Source organism: Saccostrea cucullata, unplaced genomic scaffold (assembly GCF_032062105.1).
Source record: "Saccostrea cucullata isolate Sc308-1 unplaced genomic scaffold, CSIRO_AGI_Scuc_v1 ctg4971, whole genome shotgun sequence".
In the NCBI taxonomy this organism is placed as follows: domain Eukaryota; kingdom Metazoa; phylum Mollusca; class Bivalvia; order Ostreida; family Ostreidae; genus Saccostrea; species Saccostrea cuccullata.
Genome location: NW_026937005.1, coordinates 18,777 through 40,137, shown reverse-complemented (window position 1 = coordinate 40,137; position 21,361 = coordinate 18,777). Strand labels below are relative to the sequence as shown.

General features: G+C 37.1%; 1 protein-coding gene across 1 annotated transcript; it reads right to left on the bottom strand.

Annotated features, from left to right (window-relative positions):
* Positions 1-12,039: 12,039 nt before the first annotated feature.
* On the bottom strand, positions 12,040-21,096 carry LOC134247050 (uncharacterized). Its single transcript, XM_062729388.1, has 2 exons — positions 20,950-21,096; positions 12,040-14,137 (listed from the first exon to the last, which is right to left on the bottom strand). The coding sequence occupies exon 2, from the start codon at positions 14,127-14,129 to the stop codon at positions 12,465-12,467; it is 1,665 nt and encodes a 554-aa protein (XP_062585372.1). The 5' UTR covers positions 14,130-14,137; positions 20,950-21,096; the 3' UTR covers positions 12,040-12,464.
* Between the last annotated feature and the right edge of the window lie 265 nt (positions 21,097-21,361).

Here is a 21,361-nt window from a genome sequence, read left to right as displayed (position 1 = left end):
TCTCCATATGAGTGAAATATTCCGGAGAGCGACGTTAAACAACAAACAAACAAAAAAATTTGTTCAGAAGTGTTGAGAATGTTATAAAGTTTATTAAAAATTCAGGATTTAACATTAATGAGCGCTCTTATTATTGTTATTGACATCCTATACTGACTATATGCGTGAACCTTGCTTTTTAGAATTAACGTAGAAGACACAGCACTAGAGTGTCCATTGTCTGTAAAAGGAGTGTTTTAAAAGCAAAAAAAAAAAAAAAAAAAAAATTAATTTCCTATCTAGTTTCCTTTTTCTATAAATAAATTAAATCCACAACGTGAAGTTTAGTTTTGAAAAGCTAGGAATACAAATGTATATATTTCTCGGGTATTAACAACTTAAATTATGTTTTATTAATCAGTCAGTTTAACTATTTGCTTTCTGAGTATTTCAAATGTTGCTAAACAGATAATCACTAAAAAAAAAGATAGCCAATGCCAATAACATACAATGTAGGTGCATTTTTTTTATAATTTGTAACTTATGTTCGATCATCTATGAATCTAACGCAATGTTCCTATAGCACTTAGTGTGAAGAATATCTCAACAACGCCCAACATGCCTAAATGTTACCATTTGAGGAACTTTATACTTTTAATAATGTCTTTTATTTCATGCAAAGTTAAATGTTGAAATTTTATTTTCTTTTCTTTTTTTATTTATTTTTTGTTGCTTTTAATTATAATCTTAATGTGACCAAACCTCTAATGAAAAACAGGTTGGTTGAGGTGCAATGGAAGATCTAGAGTTAGTATCCTTTGTTCAAAAGCATTATATTGCTCATCCCTATTTCCTTATGATGTGGATTTTATTCCTGTTCTAAAATATATAGTGTGTGTTGGTTTAAAAAAAACGACCACTATTACTGTCCGTAATCTTTACCTTTTTTATCATTCTGTCTATGTAGATGTAGATCGGTAAGAAACACATTCAACACTGACTTCTATATTTACTAGGGATGTCAAATCGGTCAAATTTTAGTACTCGGTTACTCGGACGTTTTTCCGATCGAGTACCCGGGTACTCGGTTAAAAGAGTAAATAAATATGAACAAGTAAATTGCTAACTGTAAAACAATGAAAACTCTTGTAGAAATAAAACCACATGTTTTGATAGGAGGTTTACCCGTAAATATATTTCTGATGTAACAATGATAAGCACTTCGTGTCCGACGAAATTTTATATAACATTTTTTTATACACGTGTATTATCAGATAAACACAAAAAATAAAATTATAAGTGGTTCACACTGTTTTTGTTTTAAAAAAAATACTCGTTCCGTAAAATGTAACTTTTTGTTAAATTGCGTTTGACGTCCAGGTATCAGTCGTCAGAGCTACGTGCAGTATCGACTTGAACTTGACCTTGAGTTCTCATAACAGAGCAGATTTACGATTTTCGCAGACTTTTTCACTCCTATATTATATAGTATTTCGGGACGGTATTTTGTAGTTAAGGGCAAGGATGGACATCAGTTTTTAAAAGCCTTTGCCTTCAACCATTTGTATTGGCGTGTAATCAAACACAATCATATCAACAATCGCACGTGTAATATCTGTCTCTTTTCCGAGAACTTACGGCTTCTCGGAGAATTGACAAAATTATCTAATTTATTTAAACATAATAGACCTTAAACGGTGTTCAGTGAAAACAAACAAATCAAATCAAAAATAATGGCAGAAGACAGCCAAAGGTGAGAAAGCCAGGTAGCAGATGCTTGGTCACGATAATTACTATATAAACACAGCCAAAGGCGATAACGGTCATTTGGAGGTGTGGGAAACCCTAATTACTGTATGTACAACTACAATGAGCATTTTACGTTTTAAAACAGATTGTTTATTGCATTAATAAATAAGCTACAAAATATTCAAAAATGTACATCCGAGTAACCGAGTACCGATTTTAGTATTCGATACTCGGACGTTCGATCGAGTACCCGGTTAACCGGGTACTCGTTGACATCCCTAATATTTACCTATAATTAAAAAAATGCATTTTTTCTCCATAATATAGCTTAGACTGAAGTCTTAAATTTTTCAGGTTCTTATTCAAATGGAAATATGGCTTTTAGAAACATTTGACTCTACACTGTGTAATTTTTATAAGACGTGTATACCAAACATAATTTGTTAGAGATGTATACTAAAAAAGCCTTGGCTAATATGACCCTTGATTATATGATGTTGATTAGTTATTCTTAAACTTTGTTTGTTAGATATATACTCCAACCAGAAATTTTTATTAATATTCCCCTATTAGGTTTTGATAAGCCATTCTTAAACCTGCACTACATATCTGAACAAATATAGCATCAATTCTTATATTTCAGAGGCATTTAAGATGTTCATGAACCCATGATGAATGTTCATATAAAAAATGTTCATAAATAAACAAAATATTTCACCGTTTCAACTTTAGCGAAGTAGTTTATGGTTAATGACTACACGGACGCCCTTGTTTAACTTAAAATCTCATAGTGTCTTTAATCTTTAATTTGCATGGTCTTAGCAAGCAGTGAGGGATCCATGACTCCTGTATCCCATATCTAGTTCTGATTTTTGAGGCCCGTATTTATCCAAAAATTCACGGCAACTAATTTCAATGGGATAGAAACAAATAAATTCCCCACTTCTGGGTCTGTTTATCGATTTTCAGTAGGGGCATTTTGGGATCAGATGATGGATTTAAGATAGTGGTGAAGGGTACTTCTATCTTTTGACTGCATGCAATGATGAAGGGGTTGTCCTTTGTCCGCACCGCTTCAGTTTCTTAATCTCTTATTTTCATTTTTCGAAGTATCAGTTTTGTTTCTACTGGTTGAATGTATCCAGTCTGAATATCGAGTGTTGTTAGGTGTCTCTCTCTTTTTGAAGCCTCTTATTGCAGATTTAATGCAAACAGGGGGTTGTCTTCCAGTGCTCTGATTATAAAATGGACATATTTTCTTCACACTATATCTCACTTTACTTGTTAGAAGAACTGAGTAAAAACTCTGCTAGCTACCAAAGAATTCAAAAAGTCTGTCCTAAATTGACAAATAAATCGAGCTGGTAGTATAAAATCACATATTCTTGATTGAAAAAGTTGATGTGCTTGGTTTAATATAAAAATATATATTTCTTTTTAAAAATTACGCACATGTATTTAAAAGAAACATACGTATTTTCAAATAAGGATGAAAGATGATCATTGTATGCAAAGATATGTACCATCGCTAATCAAGTATCAGAGGATATGAATGCATTGCATCTAGGACATTAAATTATAAATGTATTTGAATTAACACATTCGATGGCTTATTTCCTGACATAAGCATTTCTTTAACAGTATATAAACTTTTGGATATTTGTTCACTATTGTACCGACATTTTTACGAAAATATGCAGCAAGTTTTTGTCTTTTTCTATAACCATCATTCATTTACGAGGGTTTATATATTGTATATAGTATATATTGATATTGAGAGTCAAATTTTAATTAAGGACAGATGACACAAACAATTTTTTTTTCTTTGAAAAAGATTTAATATCATGTCACAAGTTTAGAAAAGTGGTGAATTTTATTAGGAAAAGCTAAATGGTAAAAATCAGCCTATGTGATATTGCTAATTTTTTGTCATTTTGATCTTCCTCTTAAAATTCACCTGGCTTGGTATATTTTTCTAAAGTTTATATCACACTTTTAGCACCAAGGTAACCTATTCTGAAATCTTTTTCATCTGTAAACCTTTACTGAATGTGATTTGTCTATATTTGTTTTTTTAATGAAATATTACTAATATTTTCCAAGTCTATTTCATTTTCCAGTTCTTAGGAGAAAAAATTCTAAGAACCATCCACTTTTCTAAACTTGTGACATGATATTAAATCTTTTTCAAAGAAAAAAATTGTTTGTGTCATCTGTCCTTAATCTGAAGTCTAAAGTTTTGAGTTTTCACTCATGATTCATTTTGATGAAAAAAACTGATCCTACCACAAATATGTAAATTTTAAATATTATTCTAAATTTTGATGACTTACTTTAGATATTGTCATATCACTAAGATAAGAAAATGAGATAAAATGTCTTTAATGGTTTAAGTATAATGTCCTCCTAGACACCTAATCATCCCTCTGGTGTTTCCATGGACCGCTCTTTTTTACTCTGTTCGATATTCGTTTTGTTTACTATATCTATGACATGGATCACTTTTTCTTATCTTAATCATATAACAATGTTTTAGAATCCTTCAATGGAATCAGATCACCAATCTGGAAGATATTGCCTTTGACGGTTTGTCAAATTTAAAGGGACTGTAAGTAAATCAAACCAATGAAAGAAGAGCGTAAGAATTTTTTCCCTTTGCACCAGCATGTATATTTTCTGCTTACTTGACAACCAATTAAACCTTTTTTTCCTGTTAACCACTGGTGAATGCTTCTAATCAAGGGTTATTTTCCCTCAGAATGAGTTTGTGTATATTGTGCATTCAATGGTTTTCTTTTATTTAGGAACTTATGTCGGTGGTCCGTTGAGCAATTTGACTGATTGATATGTTAGAGTTAAATTTCTGTTTAACTTGAGAAATAAGTTTGATATTTATATGTATTATGACAGGTTAACAAGGTTTATATAGTAATATTGTAAATAGTGTGTAACAACGCACTTTGAAAAATTACGATGATGATGACAAACTGAGAGACTCTCACGTGATTTTTTGAGATATAACATTACATGAAATTACAGTGTGATCTTTTCAATGGAAACTCAAAACAAACCCATTAGCTTTCATTCAACGTTTTATATATTATCAAACCATTCTCAGAATTTTCTAATGCCCCTTTTAGGACTCTTGCACTACCACTGGAATTGTTGGCAGAGTTATATATTTCTTCAAACGTCTTATGTTAGTTGAACGATAAAATGAACGTCATTTACGGCAAATTTATTAAAATCATAAATTTTCGCTTTTGACCTAATATTTCCGTGTAACCGTTTATGGTAGCTTAGTTGGTAGAGCGCTCGCTCCGTGATCGGGAGGTCATGATTTCGTATCTCGGCCGCGACTGACCTGGTCGATAAAATTGGTAGCAACTGTTCCTTCGCCATGCGCTCGGCACTTTGAAGTGAAAGTTGCCGGTCCTTCGGGTGAGACCTTAAAAACCTAATGACAACAACTTAAGCTAGTAGTACAATTTTGAATAATATGTAAAATACATGTTAAGTAAAGTTTAAAGATAGGTAAAAATAAGGATTTTAATGTTTTTTCACACGCTAGATAATAACCCATCGGTGTATGAGATTTCTTTCATGAAACGTGATTAAACATGCGCATTGATAACTTGTTACGTACATCTAACTTATGAATAACTTGGAAAATCATGTAACCGTGTAATTTTCATGCTTATAAAAATAAAACATTCAAAATATTGATGCACATTCAGCGCACGACCACTCAAAAACGTTCTTTTAAATAAAAAAAAAAACTTGATTATTTTTAACTTATTCAACGTATACAAGAGTGTTTGCTTCAGTTATTTTCCCGATTCTGTTCACGTTGGTACTATACGTCGCACTCCATCATCCGCTAAATACTTGTGCTCTTTGTCATGATCAGGAAATAACGGAAAAATCCGTCGTCAATTCAGTTTATAAATAATGGTCTAACAATTGGTGTGAAAAACGTCAGTCAGCATTTGACTCTATGATAAATTGTATTTAACGACAATGTCATTGTATCGACCATAGAACTAACAAAATGATGACTTTAAACGAGACTGCTGATATTCTTGTTTCATCAACATCCTTGTCAATAATTTAAGTCGTTAAAGAAGTTGTTCATACGAAGAATATGCTTTTGTGTATCGAATCAACTGAGATATATATACTCCTTGTGCAGGTGATCAAGATAAAGTTTTCCAAGATTTGTCATATTTAAAGACACAGTTAGTACGAGTATGTAAAACTAAAACATTGAGTCTGTTATGACAGGATAACTAATCAAATACGATCAAAGTCTTGAAAAAAAATGGAAAGCGATGAATAATGAATATGTTTACTGAATAGAATCTTACAATTTAATATGCATAAGGTTGCAAATCTAATTTAATTTCATTTTTTTTAATATTAAAAACTGACCTTCCAAGGTCAATAAAAAGATTCAACTGTAAATCTTTATTTTCTCAATTTCATGTTTAATGTACATAAACCAAACGTTAAAAGAAAAGTATTCACAGTGACATATAATGTGTCTACATTTTTAAAAGCTTTAAGAAAACGAAAAAAATATTTTTTCTTTCTAGTTTTCTTAATTAAACGTAAAATCAACGTAGTTGAGCTACCTGAGGTTGATTTTTTCAAACATTAAAAAGGCCGGACACGATAGCCAAGTATTTGGGCGATCGCTTCATAATTGAGAGGTATCGGATTGATTCTCATTCGCCTAAGTGCGTCAAAACTAAGATATAATCGTAGGTATTGGCTGTTTCTTTGCCAACCGACTGGCATTAGAAATAAAAGTCACTGGTCTTTCGGATGGAATATTAAAACCCAAGGTCCCATATCACGACAGGTGATGAAACGATAAAGAACTATTAATAGTCAATGGCCTTTAATGCAGAGTTAAGACTTTAATTAGTCCTTCACCAATATATAGCGACGTCTCTTTATGAATCAAACATTCTCGAATGGAACATAAAACAACATGTAAACAAATAAGCAATCCATCAAGTATTTAAAAAATCAAGTAATTTAGGCAGTAATAACATTTTCAAATAAACAATTTACATTATTTAATTCAGACTCGTCTTTACTTCATGTTTACATGTAAAACAGATTGCCCCTAAAAAGAAAAAAAAATGGTTAAAAATAGTATAAAAAATTAAATAAAAGTAAAAGATGTATAAATCATAAGTTACATTATATTTTATTGATAAATAATCATAACGTTAATAATTAAATAAATAAGCGATCAAACATATATGAAAAAATAAATAAATTATGAATAAAAAATAAAATAAAAATTGCAAAAAAAAAAAAACAAACAAACAAAAAAAAAAAAAAAAAAAAAACAGAAATAAAATTGATATAAGCAAATTAAAAAAAAGAATCAATAATGAAAGATAAAAAATTATTAAATATATAAATAATTGAGTAAATAGATAAACAGATAAAGGAATAATAAAATAAAATAAATAAAATAAGTAAATAAAATAAATATCAATATTAATATTTTACAGAGAAATAAAGATTTTATAGAAACAATCAATTCATTTCTTGCTCTGAAGTGTTAAGAAGGTTTCGATGTCACTGGGTGAAAAGTCCAGTTTCCGCAAAACTGAAACTATATGGAAACCTTGCTGAAACTTGACGTTGAAGTTTCCTGTATGGTTTCCGCAATGCGGAAACTATATAATAGTTTCAGCAAGTTTCTGTAGGGTTTCCGTATGCTGAAACTATTAGGCTTGTTTCCAAATAGTTTCCGCAAAACGGAAACCAATATAAAATTTAATGAAATGTCAAGTTAACGATACTTTTTAGTTTCAGTAGGTTTCAGTTTCCGGAAACTATTGATTTCGATTCCATATGGTTTCCGCATGCTGAAACCGAACTGAAACTTTTTCTTTTCTTTTTTTTCAAATGGGTAAAAAAATCAACTCAAATGATTTTTTTTACTATTGATTTCGATTCCATATGGTTTCCGCATGCTGAAACCGAACTGAAATTATTTCTATTATTTTTTTTACAAAAGGGTAGAAAAATCAACTCATATTATCTTTACTATAATAATAATTGATTTTGATTCTGTATGGTTTTCGCATGCTGAAACCGAACGGAAACTGTTTTTTTTTATTATATTTTTTTTTTCAAAAGGGTAAAAAAAATCAACTCATATCATATTTTTATTTACTTATACATTTAAAAAAATGGTTTTATTTTTAAATATCTACTAGTTCATATTCAGATTTTTAGATGTGCTCTTTGTAAACTTACTCATACCGATATTGATTTTAATGATAAGCACTTTACACAAGATACTTGCTTCTTATTAGTTTATTTCATATTGAACTGGAATTAAAAAAATATCATTTTAAAACAAAATCGATTCCTCTCACCAGGATTTTCTACATAACCCAACTCGAGACTCCCCCTCTGGAATTAATTCTTTTCATAACATGCATTATTTTCAAAAAATATTACTTCTGTATGAGAACAAATCAAGGGTTATATATGGAGGTTCCTCTGTCTACAATTACATTTAATGTTAATTTGTTTAAAAAAGAAAATTAGTGTGTCTTCATGGTGCATGAAATACAGATAATTACGAGAGCAAACGTTTACATTATCTGAGATAGCAAGTTTTGCATTTTTTTCCTTATACATGTATATCTATATTCCTGAATGGAAAATTATCATTTAAATAATTCAATTTGTTAACAACACATACTGACTAGGAAGCCTTTTTTACTACTCATTGTTCGACATAAGATATATAGTGCAATAATTACTAGTTGTTTTTATAATTACATTGATCATGTTGATTTAATATCTATATATATGTATTTTTTATCTCCGTTCTCATGAATACATTTTATTCGTTTAACATGCGTTAATCTTATTCGAAAGCCGCGGGTAAATATTGCACGAAAACAGTCATGTCCTGAACATTTGATGCCATGGTTCTTAAGATCTGCAGCATATTATGTCAATCTAATTAAAATTAAATCGTCTCATTTATTTCCCATATGCTTATTCGCACGAGGAAGACTTATTAATGTAAAAAGTCTGTTTTTGTGAAACCAATACCCTGGGAGCGAATGGAAAATCTCATTTTAATTAGATTGCATATTATGTATAGGCTTTTTATTTATTTATAATTTATTTATTTAAATTTATTTATTTTTTTTCAAATATCTTGCTTTCGTGATGTTAATTAATGCAATATTACTGAAAACGCGGTACCTATACTTTTTAGTAATATGTTCAATTATATTCGTATTGAGATGTATAATGTGCTAAAGAAGAAGGTACAGTTTCAATACAAATAATGCCCAATATTTTTCTAAAATATGAAAGTGATTTAAGAATTTAAAATTCATTTTTTCTGAATCATAGGAATTCTTTGCAGTAAGAATAAACAAATGGTTTTTCTCATATGACCTTCTAAATGCCAATTGTGACGTCATTAACTTGTGCATTTTCCCGTATTTTCTTAAAAAGTTGCAGAAGACCTCAATTTTCACTGGGATTTTCTTTCAGAAAACATACTCTGCCACCGTCGCCCGGAAAGATTTTAAGATATGTGATTTTTCATAGATGTTTGCACAATATATCCAAAAATCAAAGCGGGCGACGGTGGCAGACACTATTTTCTATAGGAAAATTTGCAGAAAAACGAATCATTTTGAAACTTTTCTGCATTAAACTTTAAAATGTGCCAAATTAATGACGTCATATATCAAGAAACTTTTTAAGGCTCTTCTTCATGCCATATTCTTTAATGATTTATCGTATTCATCTACTCAACTATTGTTAAAGCCAATTTCATAACTTTTTAAGAACATTAAATTTTTAGGGCACAATAAAGCTCAAACCGTACCGTCTTCTTTGTGATTTAAAAACACTTCTTTTTTTAATAAAAGTAGTATGTAAGTTGATCAAATTTTCAATCCTTTTCTTTGAACCCCGCTCGCGGGCACCTGTCCTCACGTGCCACAGGTGTGGAGACACGTGTCGCGAAGACACCTGCCACCGTGTTGGTGTATTTTTTGTATATTCTATGTGGATTGAGAGGTTTTTCTACCTTAGAGGAACAATGGCCTGTGACCAGGCGTAATATATACATGCAGTACAAGGTATACACAGTATAGTCACTAGTAATGACCCCAAGGTGTCCGAATTCAAAATTTTAAAATTAAAAAAAAAAAAAAAAAAAAAAAAAAAAACACTCTATATATATATAAAACTTCACCTAAAATCAAGCAAATAAGATTGTTTTATAAAATATTTTATATTAAATGTTTCATATAAAATATTAAGTTTATTATGTGTTGGTGATTGAAAGAAAAAAAGGAAAAACCTCTCAGATATTTATCTATTATAGATCAATCTAATAAATAATAAAACTAATCTACAGGTAAGGAGAATATTTGCTAGTTCAATATACTATTTAAAAAAATTCAGTATTATTTTACAATTGCTCCACAAAGAAATCGGCAATCACAAAAAAATCGACAATTAATGGTATTCCTTGTTTGCCACCATTGTTAACTTCAAATATTGAAAATATTTAGAGATCGATGACACGCAACCGAATGAAAACAAAGTCTATGAATTTTATTTCATAACTTTTTTCTGTAGGTTATTTCTAAGTACACAATAAAACAACGTTTTATTTCTAATTTAGAGTCCAAAACAGAAAAGTGTGAGGTTACAATAATAAGGAAAAGATAAAAAAAGGTAATTCATTTAGTAAACAACAATATACAAGACATGTGTAAAGGACTGTGACTACCATTACATGATATCATTTATAAATTTGCCCGCGAAATTAAGTTTCCGTATCTTCTGTATTGAGTAATAACCAATAATTTTTTTGTTCATCATCTTATGCTGAGAAGTAGCGCTATTTACTATTAATGGAATGAATTTTTTTTTCTTTGTAGATCATCTTTTTTACATGACCGTGTTATAAAAAATGAATTTTGATTATCATTTATACTGTTGGAATTATATCTACATAATCGATCTTCTCGAGAAATATTGGTAAATTTGACCACTTCAATTTCTAACCTGTGACAGGAAATTCTTAGTTAAGATATAGACTTAATTGTACATGTAGATATTTTCTGAGATGGAAATTTTTAACAATTGATTAATAATTCCTATAACCCCAATTTTGCTTTTGAGTTTCACAAAGGTATAAAAAGCAATACCAGAGAGAGAGAGAGAGAGAGAGAGACAGAGACTCATACAACGCATTCTAATATACATGTAGTTTGTAATTTTTTCATCGTTTTATTTAAGTTACGTAGGTCAAAATTAATCATTATATAATTCACTATATAACATTGATTATAAACTTACATGTACTTTGTTAATTTATCTATTCTATATTTTAGGACACAAATTAAAATGTATCCCATAGATTAAGATTTTAAAAAACATATAAACATAAATTTGCAGACTTGTGATAAAGTTTTAACCAGCTAATTCGTAACGCTAACTAGAAGGGGGGGGGGGGGGGAGGGGAGGTAAAATCGCTCTTGTTTGTGGATAATATGCCATCAGCATAACTTTGCTGACTTGTATACTTTTTTTTACACAATAATCTAAGTACATGTGTATATGATTTTCAATCTATTTGTAAAAATCTGGAGAGTCCGTTTCAACAATTACATGATAATCATGCTAATAAGGGACTTAAAATACGGTTTTATACCCCACTTCAATTCCATGATCAATTTTATTTAAGCATTTAAAACTGTTTATTCTGTTGTCATAAATGCAAGGACGTCTGCAATTAAAACGTAAAAAAAAATATTGCCAAAGGAGAAATACAAAAACTAAGGTGAATTTTCCGTAGAGACTGACATTCAATCACTAGGTGGCGTATCGCGATAGAATGCTTCTCTCTCATTGGTTAGATTTTGAGTAGAAGAAAGAGGGACAAAATGGCGAAGAAAACACCAAGAACTTGCTCAAGAAAAACAACAGAGATGAAAAGATCTTTTGACTCGACACAGAAGAAAGGCACCTCAAACGACAGATTAGATACAGGTAGTTATTTCTTACACTTCAGAGCACCTTTATTTTTGTTTTTATTGACTGCAATCGTAAGAATAAAGTTTGGTCAAAACGGCGCGTTCAAAAAATTCAAATTGACCATTGCACAGTTATAATTATTTTGAAAAAGCGCCTTGTAAATCATTCTCAGCTTATCGTGTTTCCGCTCCGCTACAGAGCCGAGATCGAGGGAAAACGATAGAGTAAACTTACCACTGTTTATTGTATGGAAAAACAGGTAATAATATAGCAAATAACTGCAAACACACTGACACAGTGACAAATCTGGCGCCCTTCTCTCACACACCGGAAAACGTGCTTCTGTTGGGTACCGGTGGGATTCGACCCATAGGCAAAAATGCCCGGTATCGAAAACCACCACACTCCTCCCCATTTTGATAATATTACGATTTACATTAAAACCAATCATAATTCCAAATTTAAGCAACATAAACAAACTCTCGTACTAACATTCATATACGATATATATGATACAAATATCAACACTTAATAATGTAAAGATATTATGAAATAGAACACAATGAACAGTCAATATGCCGAGCGCGAAACAGTTCACTGCATCAAATTGTCCAGCTGCGATTCCTTCGCAATCCTGCGCATCGGTTTGGCATCTACGGAATTGGCTTCTTCGGTCTCCATCACTGCTTCTTTAGTTGCACTCCAAAGAAGGACTTGAAGTTCTCATGGACTTCATTAGCCAAGAGAGACAGCGGCTTACGTCGGAGCTCTGCCACCCTCCGGTATATGGTACCAATGTGCTTCGGGGTCATTGGGAACGGAACAGAACATGGCATATATGGACTGTCTGTTTCCACCAGAAGCTTGTGGTCTGGAATAGCCCTCACTCCTGCTTGCTGGAGAGGCGACATCCTAAATACTTTCCCGCTCACCCCAAAGTAGACGGGTCGTCCAGTGCGAAACCACAGGCACACCTGGTCCGGGCCACCAGTGAAACAATGTAGGTAGATAGGTGCCAAAGTAGGGACACCCAGGCCATCAAGAAGAGTAATACAGTCCTGTGTGGGAACCAGTCCGAGAGGGTCATCCTCTGCTCCCCGGAGATGGAGGACCATATTGGTCGAAACATCCGCCCTGCGGAAAAACTCCGCCAAGATAAACTTCTGCTGGCGATGCCCCCCTATGGTATAGTCCAAACCAATCTCTCCCGTCGCCCATGTATTACTGCGGCAGAGTTCTACAATGACCCGCACATCATCACTATTGGCTCTCGAAGCCTCCTTCGGGTGGATCCCCCTGGCAATAACCCACTGCTTCCTAAGGATTCTCTTTGGCACATCATGGGGCTCATCCAGTCCATAGATAACACACCCTCCGGTAAGTGTGACTGGTACCTCAACTGGCCTTTTGTCCAGGGTGGTGAAGACATCTAAGTCACCCGTAAAAGGGTCTGGCAAACGTCCTGGATGCCAGTGGCAATCAACGACAACAACAGTCTGGTCCGAATCCTCTCTAGGAGATGTAGTAGACTTACTAGGCCCCTGAGACACAGCGGGTACCTCCGCTCTAGCATGTGTCACCTCACTGTCCACCTGAACTGGCTCAGGCTGGACCAGCTCGTCCTCCCAGGACTCAGCGATGTCGGATTTCGACTTATCCAGGTCTGACCTGGACCGTTCCCACTCTCCACGCCAGTGGCCTCTCCGTGTGGCCTCATTGATAGCAAGGGCCATTAGTCTTGGATGGACCAGTAAGGCAACATGAGTCACCTTTCCCTTGCTCACATCACTGATTTGTCGGCTACTGGGAGGTACAATCCCCAAATATGTTGACACGCCAACAGCAGCCTCACGAACCGGCCAAGAGAAACCCCAGCTGACCCTTCCAAGCTGGCTCTGTATCCAAGTTCTAAGTCTCCCTAAAGAGACCAATGCCCTCTTGTCTTCGGTAGGTCCGAGGATCTGAGCAGAGAGCTCCACAAGGACATTGATGAAATCAATCGGTTCCCTGGCCTCTTTGGCATGATCCCGCCAAATATGGTATTGCATGGGAGTGGCCCCTGTGAAAACCTCACCACACCTATCCACTGCACACTTGCGTACTCCCCTAGGCCTCTTCTCCATGTCCTCTGGCCTGGCTTCTGCTGCATCCCTGGGGGGAGCCGTAGCTTGAGAGGCATCTTCCTCCTCCGAGTCACGCAATGTTATAGAAACCATCTCGGCCCAATCTGAGGTCTCCGCACCCTGCGGACTCTGTCCGGACACGCCTTTTGGCTTGTCTGTGTCGTCCAGCTCTAAGAAAGACTCTTCCTCGTCGAACACAAAAACATCAAATGTCTCCTCCATAGCTGAATCTACAAATGAAAATATAATCAAAATATAAACAAATACATTCTCCGAGTTCTCTCGGCTACCCTAAAAAAACCTTCAAGATCTTAAGGGTCACAAACCCCTAACTATTTACAATTCATTTTTGTTTTCTTAGTTTTTCTCATTTCCCTTTATGGGAGAGCACTCAGGGCAAATATACTGAGGCATACTCTGCGCATCATACTCTGAAATTCCGACACATTCGGGATGGAACCAATCTTTACAAAAATCACATTGAACCATCAACCCTTTAGGATTCTGCTTTTTGCACAGACAATATGACTTTTTACTACGGTTTTGCTTTCGATGTTTAACATGTTCAGACACAACCGACTCACCAGTTCCCATTCTAGATCTACTACGTGCCCTAGTACCCATATACGGACCACTTTGATGTCTTATCTCTGTTTCCACTGCTGCACTGTCCTTGACAGTAGGGTGGTTGCTGGGCAAGTCCGACTCACCTTCATTTTCCAGCTGGTCATCACTATTTACCTCACCTTGCAACTGTTCTCTGAACTCAACTAACCATTTAGGTAAATTTCGTGCTTCACACTTTTTCAGTTTGTCATGATGCATGATTTTTATCTCACGACGTGCCTTTACAGCATATACAGTGTCAGACTTTAGTTGAACTATAATTCCTGGACCCATCCACATTGACTCGACCTTCTTACCCGCATTGCGGCGCCAATATACAAGGTCACCAACCTTGAACTTACCTGTCCTCATTCTTAGGTCATGTGCCCTTTTCATCGACTTCTGAGCAGATTTTAACTTTTTTCTTGCAAGCTCATGTGCTTTCTGCATATTCTGCTCTAGTTCCCGCACATACTTATCTACCTCACCCTCCTCCCCATTTTGAAAAAATTCAGTAGGAGGTGGGCTGTACATCAAAGTTGCTGGGATGTTTACCTCCCTGCCCAGCATAAGTCTGTTTGGTGTATAACCAGTATGGCGGTTAACTGCTGACCGCAATGCTCCAGCCAAAGTACCTAAATATTGGTCCCAGCTCTTAGGTTGACCATCAACATAACAGCGCACAGCATCCATGAGTGTGCGATTATAACGCTCAACCTGGCCATTTCCAGATGGTCTATATGGTGTCGTGCGAGCTTTGTGTATTCTCAAGGTTTCACAAATTCTACGAAACAATTCGCTCTCAAAGTTCCTTCCCTGGTCAGTAAATATTTCATACGGATATCCAAACCGAGCGAAGAAATCATTTATTGCAGCTCTAGCAGTAACTTCCGCTGTCTGCGAAGGCAATGGTATGCACTCCACCCATTTGGTAAAGCTGTCTACTAGCATCAGTATATATTCATTTCCCTGTTCTGTTCGAGGCAAAGGTCCAAGAAAATCGAGATGGACTTTTTCCATTGGACTACCTGCTTGATAGCTCTTTAAAGCAGCTCTGTTTGGTAATGGACCTCTTTTATTTCTACAACAGATGTCGCACGTCAGCACATACTGTTTCATGTCTGCGGCCATCCGCCACCAATAGAACTTTGTCTTCAACCTCTCTTTAGAACGTTGAATACCCTGATGTCCAGAAGATGGTATATCGTGGCATAGGTATAAAACCTCTTCTCGGTTTACTTTTGGAATCAAAAGTCTTGGAGCATCTTGTTCCATTTCTGGTTTTCGCCAAATCACACCATTCTCATCTAGCAGAAAACAGTCTCGCTCAAGCACATAACACTTTGTCTCCGGGCTGGAAATCATCAATTCCCCCTCGCTTGGCAAAATTCCTGACTTTAAGTAGGCTCTTAGGAATGTCATAGACTCATCTGCTTGCTGTTGTTTAGCCATGTCCTCTGCATTGAAAGAAGACAGTGAAATTCCTTCCCTTTCTGGCTGACTGTCCTTCTCGCATCCTTTTGATATCTGACAAACAGACCTATCTCCATCAGACATGTCTATTTCTAATGATGTTCCCTCATTTTCATTTGAAACTACAAAATGCACTGACGGAAAATCAGAGTTCTTTATGCCATGACTCAAAACGTCTTGAGTCCCAGATGCTAACAACTCCTGTACCTTCAAGTCAAGAGGCTTTATATACCCATTGCTAGATGTACTTAAGCTAGGGCCCTCTTCAAACAATTGTGCTAAGGGTATAACATCATCAATGTCAGTACTGAACTCATGCCAACGCTCGTGAGCTCTGCGGCAATATTTGCAGCCTCCACAGGGTAAATCCTGGAGTTGAACTTTGGATGAGTAACTCTGACAATCATCAGCAATACTTCGTGACAAGGCATCAGCATTAATATGCTTTTTACCAGAGCGGTGCACTATCCGCATGTTATATTGACTGAGTTCTTCAAGCCAGCGAGCAATTTGGTTCTGTGGCTGTTTAAAGTTCATAAGCCACACCAGACTGTGGTGATCAGTTCTGACTGTAAACTCACGACCAAGCAAATAGTGTCGAAACTGGCGAGTAAACTTGATTACAGCTAAAAGTTCTTTACGGGTAGTGCAATAACGGCGTTGCTCTGTTGAGAGTACTGCACTGCCATATCCTATTGTCCTCTCATGTCCATCTTGGACCTGACTCAGCTCACCGCCAACTGCGAAATCCGAGGCATCTGTATCAAGAATGAAATGCCCTGAACTTGTCGGTATTGCTAAAACAGGTGGCTTGAGCAATAAACTAATCAGTTTATCAAAGGCTTCCTGTTGCTCTGTGTCCCAGTGAAAACCCTTTTTCCCAGTCAAATCATATAGTGGAGCAGCTATTTGTGAGAATCCAGGGATAAAACTTCTATGGTAGTTGGCAAACCCTAAAAATTTCTCAACTGCCTTTACATCGTGAGGTATTGGCCATTCACGTACTGCCTCCATATACTGGTCTCCCATTTCAACACCCTCTTGACTCACAGTGCGACCCAAGAACTCAACTTTAGGACGAAAAAGCTCACACTTGCGGGGCTTGAACTTCAGTCCAAATTTGCGGAAACGCTCAAATACCTGGCGCAAATTGTTCAAATGATCTCGTTCTGTTCTCCCTAACACCAGAACATCATCAAGGAAAGCAAGTGCTATCTTCCAATTTAGGCGGTGCAATACCAAATTTATTGCCCTGGCAAATGTGGCGGGGGCATTACACAAGCCAAACCCCATCCGTGTGAACTCAAATAGGCCATATTTAGTTATAAAAGCCGTTTTCTTCCTGTCCTCAGGCTTGAGTTTTATTTGCCAGTAAGCTGCATTGGCATCTAATTTAGAAAAATATTTATTTCCTGCTAGAGTGTCCATACATTCCTCTATTAGCGGCAAAGGATAACTGTCTTTGATGGTAACCTTATTCAGTGCGCGATAGTCAACGCACCATCTCACGCTTCCATCTTTTTTACGGACAAGGACTGGTGCTGAAGCCCAATCAGAAGTAGACGGCTGGATTACTCCAGCTTCCAGCATTTTATCCAAGTGGCCCTCTTCCTCCCCCTGAAAAACAGCAGGAGTTCTGCGCATCCGCTGCTTAATAGGGCGTGCATCACTTGTATCAATGCAATGCTCTATTTCTGAGAAATTACCCAGGTCAAGGTCATTGATAGCAAAAACATCTGAAAATTCAGTGACTAGGTCAACCGCCTCCTTGCGCACTTCTGTTGGCGCATTCTTCTCTAAATCCCTGATTATTGAACTAACATGTTCACAATCCTTTTGCCCCTCTGTTAACACCCGACGCAATGAGGGCTCACCTTCCCTGACTGCATGAGCTGCTGTTGCTTCCCCAACAACACTTCCTGTTTTAATAATATGACTTCTGTCAGTTAGGTTCATGACACACAGCTTACCTACTTTCCCTGAGGCGTTATAAGTTCTAGAGGCAACAATGCCAGAGGGGAAAACACTAACTGGTTCAATGATGAAATCTGGCATCTCAGCATCTAGGTGGCACTCTATTACTTGAGCAGTGTGTGGAGGAATCCGCACCCTACGGGAAGATATAGCATTGAGCACTTGCCATGGACCCTCAGCAAACATCTTAATTGTACCTGTTATTTCTTTGATTCGCAAGATTCCAGTCTCGCAGGAAATTTGTGCATCATGCGCCCTAAGGAAATCAATTCCTAAAAGCATCTCATCCTGTAATGGGCCTACATAGACCGGATGCTCAAATTCGTATCCACCCATAATAAGCGTTACCTTACCCAAGAACTGGGCATTCATACCAGTTCCTTCACCCGCAAGTCTGATGCTTGATTCCTCTACAACATGCGGCTTTGGTAACATAGAGTCATATACTTTCTGGGAAACAATTGTTATATCTGCGGCTGTGTCAACTGTGGCATTTATTTGTAACCCTGCAATCTCTACTGGAACACGCCATGCACCTGAATTTTCACCTTTATTACCAGACTGCACAGACGGTATCACATGGGCTGCATTGACAGACGGGTTCTCCGCAAATGTCACATTTTTTACAGTAGATGTCGGCACCGACACCTTTGGCTCTGTTTGACCTGTACCCCTATTATTCCCGGATGGAGAAACCGAATTACGAGTCCGTAACCTATTTGGACAGTTTCTCCTTATATGTCCCGACTGCTTACACTCAAAACACACAACTGACCTTGAATTCACCAGGCGGCTGGGACTAGATGACCCTTGTGACCTTGAAAATTGTCTTGGACTGTGACCTCGGCTCTCACTTTGTCTATCACTTAAACCCCGAGACCTCTCACTTGTTCGTCCCCTATCAACATATTCAGGTGACCTTTGACTGACAGGTGAGATTGACCTTGAGTAGCTAGTATCAGAGACTGACCTATCATTAGAAGTGGACCTAACCGCCTTTTGGCGACGAACAATAGCGCGTCGACTTAATTGGAATGTCTTAACCCTCTTGATTGCTTCCTCTAGAGTACTCGGTGGGTGATTAATGATCTGCTGACCTGCCTCACAATCTCTACATCCTAAAGCAAACCTCATTATTAATTGTTCCTGAAAAATTTCAGGTGAGGTTCCTCCCCCAAAGGCTTTTCGGGCTGTATCCATTACCCTGTCCCCCCATTGTTCTATGGGCTCTTCAGATCCTTGAGTAATTGAATTAAATTCTAACTGGGAGGCTGCCCGCAGGGCAATTTTTCCAAATCTTTCCTCCATGCGGAGAATAACTTCTTGAAAAGTAAGCCGGGTACCCCTACGGCGCAAAATGTCAAAATATTTCAATGCTGAACCCTCCAAGGTAAGACTAAGGGCAAATAAACAATCAGCGTCCCCCCACCCATGATACTCAGCAATTGTCGAGAATTTAGAGTAGAAAGGACCCCACTCTACATCGCCATTGTACTTAACACCCTTTACCTCTGTGGGTATACTCCTACTTACCCCACTTCTACTACCTGGTGGTATAAGGCTTGGTAATGGAGACCTATGTGTACTTGCTAAAGTAGGACTTGGGATACTACCTGACTGCCACATGTGCGACATAATTGGCTGCCTATTCCCCATCGTAATTGGTGGTCCAGAAGGAGTTCCATGATAACCAGGTCCTGTGGCATTTTGCCAAATTTCATTGGAGCAACCTGGGGTCAAGGGCATTTGGACAGGGGCTCCCCCAATACCTCTAGAAACTTGACCCCCTTACCTGAGACCTCTGATCAGCATTTCCACTCCTGATAAAACCTCCTGATTGTAACGAGTCTGACAATATGGTACTAGGTAACCCAAACCCGAGGCCAGTTGAGCTACAATAACCAGCTGTAAAGTTATGGCTCGGCTCTGTCCCAGACACTTCCGCAATACCCCGTGAGAAGCTGGCATTAACCTGCCCCCCTGCGGAGACAGATCCAACTGAGCTGCCCACACCCCCTGGACCCCCAGAGAATGCTACACCCTCACTAAATGTAGAAGACCCATGTACTGTCTGTCCAGGAACCCAAGGACTCCCCTGGCTACTGGAAATAAGTGGCTGACTTGCAGCGAGGCTGACAGTAGATGTCTGACTTTCACAAGTTTTATTGGGACCCAACAGACCGCTCAACATTCTGGTTATTCCCCCCAGCTGGGTACCTACCCCCTGTACTTGCACGGTCATACTAGTCTCAAGAGATCCTATATCATTTTTAAGAGAATCTACCCTTTGCGACACTTCACCCCTTAAAGAATTTACCTGCTCAGAAACCTCAGTTCTTAGATCACCCAGACCATAGCCTAAACCATCTACCATACCCTGTAGATTGTCAACTGCTTCCTCAAGTACTTGTTGTCTTTTCTCAAGTTCAGTTATTGACAGTAACTCTTTTTGACTCTGAAGCTTACCCCCCTCCTGAGTGAGCGACATATCAACTTGCTCATACTGGGTGGCATTATAAACAGGGGCACCCTCCCCTCGGGGTGTACTGAACATCTTTGGGTCAAAATGCACCTTGCTTGTATTAGGGACCTTACCCTTACCGATATTCCCTGAGGTACTTCCCAGGCTACCTTGGCCATTTCCCCCAGGCTGGACGTACCGGCCATCCGGATATCTCCGGCCCCCTCTACCTACACCTACAGTTTGCATTTTTTCCATAATGATAAAAATAGTACCTCAATACGCACCAAAAATTGGAAAAACAACAATCAATTCTGCATATTACACATGAATGATCTGCGGAACACCACAAACATGGCACAAATACACATAAATTTTATTACTTTTAAAATGGCGCCAACGACGTTGTCGTCACTGTAGAACTTTTCCCCACTCGTCAACACTTACCACCCTGCTCGCAGCGCCATTTATCGTGTTTCCGCTCCGCTACAGAGCCGAGATCGAGGGAAAACGATAGAGTAAACTTACCACTGTTTATTGTATGTAAAAACAGGTAATAATGTAGCAAATAACAGCATACACCATGCACACAGTGACAAATCTGGCGCCCTCTCTCATACACCGGAAAACGTGCTTCTGTTGGGTACCAGTGGGGTTCGACCCATAGGCAAAAATGCCCGGTATCGAAAACCACACTTTCATCTCTCAGAACTCTATCATGCACAATAAACAACGATAACAGAAATGACAAATAAACAAATTATAAATCCATGCTTGTCCACTCGCTTTCTCTCTAACTAAGTCAAATCACACTCTTGGGAAACAGGGCTACAACGCCTGCGCCGCGCACCTGCAACCTATCACTCACTCATTTACAATTAATTAACTGGGTGATTGCTCTGTGACATACCTCCCCTCTTAAGTGTGGCGTCCCGACACA